Source organism: Eschrichtius robustus, chromosome 14 (genome assembly GCF_028021215.1).
Source record: "Eschrichtius robustus isolate mEscRob2 chromosome 14, mEscRob2.pri, whole genome shotgun sequence".
NCBI classification, from domain to species: Eukaryota; Metazoa; Chordata; class Mammalia; order Artiodactyla; family Eschrichtiidae; genus Eschrichtius; species Eschrichtius robustus.
In genome coordinates, this window is record NC_090837.1 from 17,562,445 (window position 1) to 17,573,109 (window position 10,665).

Consider the following 10,665-nt stretch of genomic DNA (forward strand, 5'->3'; position numbering starts at 1 on the left):
GAAGCCCTGGACTCTGGTACCCCCAGGCCGGGCCTGTGGAGAGGCCACACTTCTCAGGACACCAGGCTGTGCAGCTGGGAGAGAGGTCACAGGTCAACGTGGTCCCATGCTGTCACCTGTGCCCCAATCAGGCCACTCCACCCAGCCCCCCTTCCTGCTTTTAACCCGCACACCCATTTGGACCCACCTGTCCCCCATCACATAAGCATCGCCTGAGTGGCTCCTCTGTGCCAGGGCCTGGGGCAAGCAGGCCTCTCCAGCTTCCCTCGTCCTGAGCCATCCCTCTCCCCGGCCGCCATGATCTCCCGTTTTCTTGGACATCTGTCCCCCTGCGCATCACACCTTCTGATGCCAGCCTGGCATCTCGCCTCTACTGGAAAGCCCCCACCCCCGCAGGCCTAGGTGTTGTCCCTGCTCCTATGGGAGACTCGTGACTCTGTGCCTGGTGCCAAGTCAAGGTCGTGGGGCAGCAGACCCTTCCCTGCTTTGGGGGAGAAGCTGCTGAGCTCAGAAGGCGGTAAGGCCAGGGCAGCTGGCAGAGCTGAGGGGCCCAGAGGGAGAAGAGAGGCGAGACCAGAGGCGAGGTTGCCGCCTGGAAGCTTGGAGCCCAGCTGGCTGAGGGAAGGCGATCACAGCCCACCACCCCGGGGAGGTTGAGGTCCTGAGCGACAAGGGAGCCGTGCCAACCCAGGGCTCATCTCCCTGGGGCTGCTGCAGATAACCCAGCCCCAGTGGACTGCCTCCATCCTGGATTGAGGAAGGAGCCAGGGGAGAACTGGCATCCCCTGCAGCTTGCAGCCGGCTAAGGGCGAGCCTGTACATTTATTTAACTTTTAGTAAAGTAAATGAGGAACATGTTGAAACGTCTTGCTTGTCCACACATCGCCCAGATGGGATTGGGCAGGCAGAGGGGGGTGGAAGGGGACCAGGAGCCCAAGGACGGATGGGGCCGGCACACACGCTCTCACATCCCACCTCTGTCTTCCTTGCTTTGCCGAATCTCCAAGGCCAGGCAACAAAGCCAGCGCTTCACCTTCACCTTGAACTTCTGCTCCTTCTTGCAGGATACACGGGTCCATGAATCCCCCAGGCGACGAGTGCTGTGACACTTCCTGAAGTCTTGACGCTGGGGTAGTGGAACACTTCTGGGGGTGTAGGCAGGACCCCTCCTGTGTGATGCTTACTTACAGTGGCTCATCAGGATTCAGCACGGACACGAGGGTAGCACCCAAATCCCTCCGTTACATTCTGGGTCCCTCGACAATTTATTTTCAATTATCTGGTTGGCTCAGAGACATGATCATGCATGGCGTATTCACAATGTGAAGAAAGAAAATTCTGGAAAACCAGGTGGAGGCAGGGATCTCTCTCCTTCTTTTCCAGACAGTGTTATATCAGGTCTGTGTGGCTTGGAGGGGGACGCACAAAACTCCTCCTGGGGCTTGGCATCTCGGAGACCCCCTCCCTCGTTTTCTTCAGGTCGTCTCCCACACCAGGCTGAGGAGGTGGAAGCTCTACCACTTGGCCATCAGCCTTCAATAACTGGGAGGCTCCTCCTTCTTCCTGAGACCACAGAATGTTCTGGTACCACGGGTCTGCCCCAGCCCCAGTGGGAGCACAGAAGGGCAGGCCTTGCTCACCCCACAACCGCTTCTTTGCCCCGACCCTTGGGCCAGCCCCAGTCATGGGCGAAGTCTAGACTTGCTAGCCAAGTCCTTGCACTTGGAGAGGGAGGCGGGGCTTGGACACGCCTTGTCCCCGGCAGGTGCCCGAGCTGGGCCCCGTGCTCACAGGCGGGGCTCAGTTTGCAGGCACGGCTGCTGCGCTCTTTGCTGGTGGGGATGGGGAGGCCTCACTGGCCCTCTTTGCCTTTTTCTTCCTTTTCTTCTTTTTGGTCCCAAACGGCGCCTGGTCTCCATTGAGCTCGGCGGACTCCCTTCCTTGCTCCCCAGATGCGGCCTTGCTTGCGGTGGTGGCCACGGGGGCAAGGTCGGTGCCGTCCTCCTTGGCTTTCTTTTTCCACTTCCTTTTCTTCTTCTTTGCTTTTTTCTCCACGTTGCCAGGGCCGTGGATGGCGGACTCCTGGACGATGTCAGAGGCTGACACAGCCGCCTCCCGGCAGCGCTGCAACTCGTCGTCGCCGTCCTCGCTGCTGCAACGGGAGTGCAGGCCAGGTCAGCTGGAGTCGGGACGGGGCCCCAAAGCCGCCTCTCACTGCCTCAGGCCAAGCCACCAGAGAGAGGCCACGGACAGAGGGTGGCGGTTGGAGCACTCAGGCTTGGCAGTGAGGCAGAGCTGGGTTCCAATACTGGCTTCTCTGCTTCCTGGCTGTGTGACCCCATATTGCGACTTAACCTCTCTGACCCTCAGTGTCTTCATCTATAAAACGGGGATCTTAACAGAGCCCAGGCCTCACAGGGACGTCCCAGGAGTGCAGTGTCCGGCACAAGATGGGTGCTGGAAAAGCAGTAAATATCCAAAGCCAACGCCCAGTGGAAACTCTCCCCCCTCCCACTGAGGTACTATTTTTTCAGCTACTGCAGGGCTCCTTCTGGGCCTGGACCTGACTGGAGTTGGCCTGGCTATCTGGGGGGCAGGGGGGACTGGCCAAGACAGAACACAGGCAACAACGAGGGAACTTGAGGAGTGGGCGTCCCATCTTACCTGGAGCTGGAAGGCAACCGTTTCCGGCGGGGCTGGGGACCAGCTTCCTTCTCAGGGCCTTCAGGGATGGACGTGAAGAAAAGGCGGAAGCCTGCAACCCACAGGGACGGAATCAGCACCGCCAGGGGCACCCCAGGGGCCGAGGTTGCCCCGTCTCTGCCCTCAAGGAGCTCCCCGTCCAGCGGGCATCGCTCCTAACTACAAAACGGTGCCTCGTAGGATGAGAGGCTCACTTGCTACCTGCTGCAGCGAGAGGATGGGGTGCTTGAGGGGATGCCGGCTGCCGAATCAAGTCAGCAAGCCCTCAGAGGCTTCAGGGAGCCAGCAGCTGAGCCTCCCGCCTAAGGCAGCCCTCAGAGTGGCTAATGAGTTGGGCAGGGGACAGAGACTCATGCGGGAGAGGCTGCAGGGTGCAGTGGCTAGGCGCTCCTGCTTAGGGTCACCTCGGGCCAGTGTCTGCATTCCCCAGAGCCCCAGTCCCCTCATGACTCCCCCCTGTGAACAGGATCACCATAATACATGCCTCGCACAGGGGCTGCAGGGATGAAAGAAGATAAAATGCCAAAAATGTATTTCCCAGCTCCAGACTCACAGGAGGTGCTTGATAAAGGAAAGTATAACTGCTCACCATCATCCTCCAGGACGCCTCTCGGTACCTCAGCCTTTCTTGGCTCCTTCACTACTTCTGAGATGGTAATGGAGCTAAGGGAAGAGAGGGTGGATTTAAGATGAGATTCTGGGTAGCAACGAAAATTCTTTTTAATTAAAACTTGCTTTTCTCCCTTTAAGTGGAGGGGGCAGGGTAATGCGATACTAAGTGCAAAGGCGGAGAGCACCCCGGCCTGGTGGGGACGCAGATGTCCATAGTGCCAGCTCAAACTGCGGTGCCTCACTGGTTTAAACCCTACTTTATTCCAGAAAGTGCTGAAGAAGTTTTGAAGATACAGTACAACAAAATGAGTGCAATTTCAAATAAGGCAAAGAGAAAACAAGAGCAGGAAGGACAGAAAGAGCCAGAAGTGTGGCCAGGAAGCCCTACACACTTGCTAGACAGAGGGTACACATTTCGTTGTGAACTTCCTGGCAGCAAGCACGAAAAGGGAAATATGACCAGTCTAGCAAAAAACAGTTCAGAGGTCAGCTCCTAGAGCAGGGCAGACCTGTTTTTTTTGTTGTTTGTTTTTTTTTCATTTTTAAATTGTTAAAAACTTGAGCTCATTGTAGATTGACATACAGTACCAAGAAATAATACGGGGAGATCCACGGACTCCCCCCCACCCCGTTTCTCCCTCTGGTGACACTGCGTGTAACTAGGGTCCATTATCACAACTGGGAAACTGACTTTGCTACAACCCACCGACCTTTTTCAGACTTCAGACCTGGGTTTTGAATCCTGATTTTGTCACTTACTAACAAGGGACTTCATCTCTCTGAGCCTGTGTTACCTGTCTCTACACTGCGAGTGATAAGAGTCCCCGCCTCCGAGGGCTGCCACAAGAATTAAATGAGACAGTGGGTACCAAGCCCTGAGCACAGAGCCTGGCTGCAAGCCAGTGCTCAGTAAACAGCAGCTACGACGATGCTGAAGACGATTACTGTTGTCAAGATAAGCAATGAGCTTCACAGGACCCCCTTTCTCTAGAAGCACACAGAGAGCGGGGAGAACTGACGAGACCAGGAAGCAGGTCTTGGGGGAATGCTGGTGGGGCAGTCACCTCGCACCGCAGAGACCGACGCTCTCAGCAACATCCTCGCAGCGAACACAGCAATGCACTGGGTGCTTCTCCTAACTGCCTTCTGTAGGTGCCAGAGGCCTCCCCGAAGTCCTGTGCGGGACGCGGTCTGGGGTCTGGGGAGAGGGAGCGGAGACGCGGTCTGGCCCAACTGGGCGCCGCCCCTGACCCGGGTAGTATCTAACCCAGTGGTTCAACGTCGGTCCGCAGGGGACACCAGGCAATGTCTGGAGACACAGTTGGTTGTCACGGCTGGTGGAGAGACACTACTAGGATCTCACGGGTAGAGGCCAAGGATGCAGCGAACCGTCCTACGTGCATGGTATAGCCCCGCACAACCACGGACGATCCAGTCCAAAATGTCCATAGTGCCAAGATGAGAAACCCTGATCTAACACAAGGGACCAACTGGAGGATCGTTTCTTTGGAGAGAAATATGGGAACGCTGCAGGGAATATCCTGACCGCGTGTAACCCGCATCCTGCTGGATGTCCACCTAGGGAAGCATCCATTGTGGATCACTGCAACGCCAGGCAGGCCCTGGTCACCCTGAAGCCGAACTGTCATGGAGAAAAACCGCTCCCATGGGGTGAGATGCTAACTGACCTTCCTAAACATGTTTAACACATTCCCAGGTTGGGGGACTGGCACTAACGCCATGGGGGTGCAGGCTGCTGAGGCCTGGCCCAACATTCTGTCTGGGAGGAGCAGCTGGTGTGCACTTTGGGAAGGCTTATTTGTCCTTTTTCAATGACTACTTCAAATTGCAGGACTATGGCCTGAACAGCCTCAATCTCCTTTTCAAAACCTGCTAGGCTGGGGACTTCACTGGTGGCACAGTGGATAAGACGCCGCGTTCCCAATGCAGGGGGCCCGGGTTCGATCCCTGATCAGGGAACTAGATCCCACATGCATGCTGCAACTAAGAGTTTGCATGTCACAACTAAGGAGCCCTGGAGTGGCAACTAAGACCCGGTGCCACCAAATAAATAAATAAATATTAAAAAAGAACAACAACAAAAACCCTGCTAGGGCTCTGTCAAGTGGGGATGGATGTAGACCAGCCTATCCTGGAACACGTCCCATGACACACTATCAGTCATCCATGGAACAGCGGCATTGTGGCCAAATGAATTCGCAAGATGCTGGGCTAAACAAAGTTACACAGGTCTCTTTACTGCAGGACTTCTCAGGACCTTGAATACACTATTAGGAATCTAAATCTCCCAGGCACGGGGATATGCAGAGTGCAGCGTTTCTCCACCTCTTTGCTGTTGGACCCCTTTTGTCAAGAGCCACACTCTGGACTCACATTTCTGGGCACCTATTTTGGGAATGCTGACCTGGATCTTTACAGATCCTCTTGCAGTGGGAATGAGCTCGGGTTCCCCTCTTCCTCTCGTGGTAGCAGGATTCCACAGTGGTTAAGAGCAGGGCCTTTGGAGTCAAAGCCACTCTGCTCCTCCCTCCCTGTGACTTCAAGCAAATGCGTCCTCTCACAGAGGGGAGCCTGTTGCCACATCTAAAGAAGGACAACGACAGGACCTCCGTGGTAGGGTGATTATGAAAAGCGATGATGTGACAGATGCCACGTGCTTGCCGCGATGTCGACTTACACACGCTGAGCTTCCAGGCCGTGGGAGCCCTTACTCTTCGTATTAATGAATAAGGGCAGGTTACCTGTCCAGCAGGGCCCCCAGCATCTTAGCTACATGGGCTCGGAATTCAGGGGTGGTCTGCAGCTCGTTGCCATCTTGTTCGTGCTCATCCACCTTGTGCCTACAACACACACGAAAAGGACCTCACTTCCTGCCAGCTCAGAAGCTGCCCCCATGAGGGCGGGGAAGACATGTGTCTGGTTCGCACTGACATCCCAGGGTCTAATAGCCTCTGGCACACAGCAGGGGAGCAATATCAATGAATGAATGCATGAAACGTGAACCCAAAGTGCACAGTACCTGAGGCTCGGTTGGGTGGTTGGCAACTGAGTATTTGCAGCACCTGTGAAAATAACGAACACCAAAGCATTTATAGAGGAAACGACTATAGCATCAGTTGTGTGCCAAGCACTATTTTATGTGATTTACATGTATGACTCATTGAATCTTTCCAATGACCCCATGGGGTGGGGGGTGGGGGTTACCATTATCCCCATTTTGCAGAAGAGGAAACTGAGGCAAGGAGATGTAAAATAGCTTAGCCAGGGTCAAACAGCTAATAAGCGACAGAGTTGGGATGAGGACACAGGCCATCTGGCTCCAAAGGTCCCCCCTTAACCACTATGCTGAACAAGCAAGTGTAATTTGATTCCAGCATTTATTGAGTGCCTACTATGTGCTTGGCTGTGTGCTAAGTGCTGTGGAAGAGAGAGAAGAAGGGGGCTCAGTTATATTGATCACTGGACTGGGAGTCTGGCTGGGGTCTCAGCCTCCACTCATTAGAGGTGCCTTTCCAGCAAGTTCATTTATTTAAGAACTATTTTCCTGACCACTGTGTAGGCCCTGGGGATACCATGGTGAAGGGATACCAGCCCTCGTGAAGTTCACATCATGTAACCTCTCGCTCAATAAATATTTGTGGATCAAGTACAGGCCAGAGTTGACTCTAGGTGCTGGGGATGCAGGGGATGAAAGGAAAAAAGACAGGATAAATAAAGAGGCAATTGTAGAAGAAAGGAAAGCATTATATACGAAGGGAATCACACAAAGTATGATGATGGTGGAGAGAAGGCGTGTAACCCAGCTTTCCCGAAGAGATGGTGTCTCAGCTGTAGTATTAAAGGATGAGTGGGAGTCACACAGGAGGGGGAAAGCAGTCCATGAAGAGAGACCGATCACATAATTGCTGCTATTTATTGGGCCTTTAATATGCGCCAAGCACTGCAGATACATCATCTCAGTTCCTTCTCAACCTTATGGGGTAGGTACTACCATTACCCCCACTTTACAGATGAGGAAATTTAACTACAGTGAGATTTAAGTACCTTGCCCAAATTTCTTACTGCCAGTAAGTGATGGGGATGGAAAGGCATTTCTGCCTATAGAAAATGAAGAGAAAACTGCAGAGTTATGGTGCCCACAGATGAGAGGGCACAGTATGGTCTGGAGCCTACCTACGGGAAGTGTGCAGTATGGCAGGAAGGCAAAAAAATAGATTACCAAAGAGCTTGTAAGTCCTTCTCAACAAAAGCAGGGGTTCTTTGCCACGGCCTGCTCTGGCAGTCTGGTAAAGCCTGGATCCCTTCTCAGAATGTTTTAGATGCAAAAAATGTAACACATAGGATTACAAAGAAAACCAATGATACTGAAATTCAGTTATCATTAATAGTAAAAAGACAAATTTGGGATATTATTAATATATGTGCTTCTTAATTAATGTATAAGATCTACTGATGGGTCTAAAAATTACTGTAATTTTAAAGCAGGGATGAGTGGAAATGATTTTTTTCAACATTTTACTGTGAATAAAATATTTTTGATATATCTGCAAAGACTGTAATGGGATTTGAAAATCTGTGACTTTTGTTAAGACAAAGTTAACAGGTATTGCCAAAACTACTGTGGCTTGTTGTTCACATGCATGATGGAAAGAGATGCTAAATTTCAAACAGAGATTAATGAAAGTAAAGATGAAATATTTTTCCCATTCAGATTCACGGACCCTCTGGATTCTGTCCGGGATTAGGGACCCTTAAGTTAAGGGGTTTTGGATTTATTCCCAGGGCACTAGGGAGTCACGGTCAGAGAGACGTGTAGGACACAGCTCGCTGGCAGCCCCAGGGAGTGAGAAAGTGTTGGAGGCGGGGAAAGCCTGGATGCGAAAATCCAGTAAGCGTCGCAGTCACCTCGGAGAGGTGGTGGGCTGCCCAGGGTGCGACAGTTAGGATGGACCCAGGGAAGCAAAGTCAAGAGACATTCAGGTGCTTTGGTTTCTCTGACGGGGATAATGGAACAACCCTCCCTGCTGAACTTGTCCGCGCTTTGACTCTGAACCCCACCCAGACCCTGGAGCCTCCTCGGGGAAAGAAGTCGAATTCCAGGGACTCCCTCCCCACCATCCATCCTCTCAGGCCGCAGGGGAAGATCCTGCGCCCTTCGGCCAGACTCCCCGAACATAGTCCCTTACCGACTCTTGGCTTCTCCGGGCCCCTCGGGCGCTGCTCCAAGCCCCAGGCCGGAATCGCCGCCTCGCGGCACCGCTCCAGCTCCTCCGCATCGCTGCTGCTGCTGCTGCTCTCCATATCGCTCGTGGCGCCCCTGGGCGCCGCCACCTTGAAGCGCCGCAAAGGATTGTGGGGAGCGCCTCCAGGAGCGATCCTCTTCCAAGATCCCACAAGGGAGCGGAGCAGCACAGGGCATTGTGGGGATTGTAGTTCTCAGACTCAGGCCGCCATTGGTCCTAAACTGTTATGGGGGTTTCCTTAAACGTGAGAGCTGGGAGGGCCTAAGAAATCAACTTATCTATCCTTGAGGAGGAAAGTGAGACCTATAGAGAGGAAAGAATTGCCTAAGGTCACACAAGGGGTTAATGAGCCAGGATTGGTTCCCAGGTTTTGGTAAATCCGTCTGGGCATCAGAAGCACCTTAGGGAACTTTTTAAAATGCAGATTGTTGAGTTTCACTAAAAACTAGGCGAATCAGAATCTCCGAGAGTGGGACTCAGGAATCTGTATTTCCTCCAACATCCTAGGGCCTTGCTGCTACTCAGTGTATGATCCGTGAACCAGCAGCACCGGCAAACTCCAGAGCTTGTTAGAAAATGCAGAATCTTGGCTTCAGCCCAGACCTCCTGAATCAGAAGCTGCATTTAAACAGGATCTCCAAGTGATTTGTGTGCACACTAAAGTTTGAGAGGCACTATCCTAGGTGATTCTGTTGCACAATATGGTTTGGGAAACATTCTGCAGTTTTCTAGCTCAGGACTTCACACAACCTGCACATCGGAAACATTTGGGAAACTTTAAAATACTGACTCCTAAGATCCCCCCAAGACCGACACATTAGAATCTCCACAGTTAAGATACTCCAATATAAAATATGAACAAAATCACTTTTGTCTTTGGAATGCTCTTCTTTGTGTTTTATCTTTGAAGCTGAGTGTGTCAAAATTAAAAAAAAATAAACTCTCTGGCCTCAGCTTTCCTATTACGAAAGAGAGGAAGGTAACTTATTCATCATTCTATTAAACAAGAATTGGTCCACTACCTACAATGTGGGCTACACTGGGCTTTATAAAGGATACAAAGGGTGTGGGATGGACTCACCTGTCTGCTCCATGGAAAAGAGGCACTCTTTCCGCCCCTGAAGGCAAAAAGAGGTGGGAAACAGGCTGCTATTGATAAATTGCCCAGAGACTATTGAGAACCAATTATAAAGTACATTTTTCCCCCCTACGGTGAGTAGTCCTTTAGAAAGTGGGTCAAAGGGGAGGGGAGGAAAAGCAAACTTTTTAATGGGTTGATTGGAGTAAACCTGATCACATGATGTCCTTTGATGCTAAAGATGCTATTACTGTCCTTACATCCTTGGACCATTAGGTACTGTTTGTGTGTGTATTGCAGGAGTTGAGGGAATTTTTTTGTTTTCAGGTGTACAGCAAAGTGAATCAGTTATACATATACATATATCCACTCTTTTTTTTCGTTTTAGATTATCTTCCCATATAGGCCATTCCAGAGTATTGAGTAGAATTCCCTGTGCTATACAGCAGGTTCTTATTAGTCATCTATTTTATATATAGTAGTATGTATATGTCAGTCCCAATCTCCCAATTTATCCCTCACCACCCCTACCCGCCTTCCTCTGGTAACCATAAGTTTGTTTTCTACATCCGTGACTCTACTTCTGTTTTGTAAATAAGTTGAGGGGATTTTTAAAAATTTATTATATTTTTACTTTTGGTTGCGTTGGGTCTTTGTTGCAGTGCGCGGGCTTCTCATTGTGATGGCTTCTCTTGTTGTGGCTCACGGGTTTAGGTGCTCCGCGGCATGTGGGATCTTCCCAGACCAGGGCTCGAACCCGTGGTCCCCTGCATTGGCAGGCAGATTCTTAACCACTGCGCCACCAGGGAATTCCAAGGGGACGTTTAACACCACATCATCCTCGCTCTCCCAGACTTTGCTTTTCTTCATCTCAGTTTCCCTACAGCCCTCACTTTCCAGAGTTAAGAGGCTCAAATGTTTCAGCAATAATGCCAGGACAGCCTTAGCATCTGTGGAAAGAAATGAAGACCATCCGAAAGAGAACAAACAAAGATTATTTATTCCCAA

General features: G+C 51.5%; 1 protein-coding gene across 1 annotated transcript; it reads right to left on the reverse strand.

Annotated features, from left to right (window-relative positions):
- Positions 1 to 803: 803 nt before the first annotated feature.
- C14H12orf43 (chromosome 14 C12orf43 homolog) lies at positions 804 to 8,672 on the reverse strand. Its single transcript, XM_068562738.1, has 6 exons — positions 8,523 to 8,672; positions 6,356 to 6,398; positions 6,078 to 6,176; positions 3,293 to 3,366; positions 2,665 to 2,755; positions 804 to 2,152 (listed from the first exon to the last, which is right to left on the reverse strand). Exons 1-6 carry the CDS (start codon positions 8,635 to 8,637, stop codon positions 1,801 to 1,803), a joined length of 774 nt encoding a protein of 257 aa, XP_068418839.1. The 5' UTR covers positions 8,638 to 8,672; the 3' UTR covers positions 804 to 1,800.
- Between the last annotated feature and the right edge of the window lie 1,993 nt (positions 8,673 to 10,665).

Excerpts from the sequence above, each read along its gene's own strand:
- C14H12orf43 (XM_068562738.1), bottom strand. The coding sequence starts at position 8,637 with ATGGAGAGCAGCAGCAGCAGCAGCGATGCGGAGGAGCTGGAGCGGTGC. Across the intron at positions 3,367-6,077 it reads CTGGGGGCCCTGCTGGACAG|CTCCATTACCATCTCAGAAG; the intron begins GTAACCTGCCCT and ends CTCTTCCCTTAG. Across the intron at positions 2,756-3,292 it reads AGGCGTCCTGGAGGATGATG|GCTTCCGCCTTTTCTTCACG; the intron begins GTGAGCAGTTAT and ends TGTGGGTTGCAG.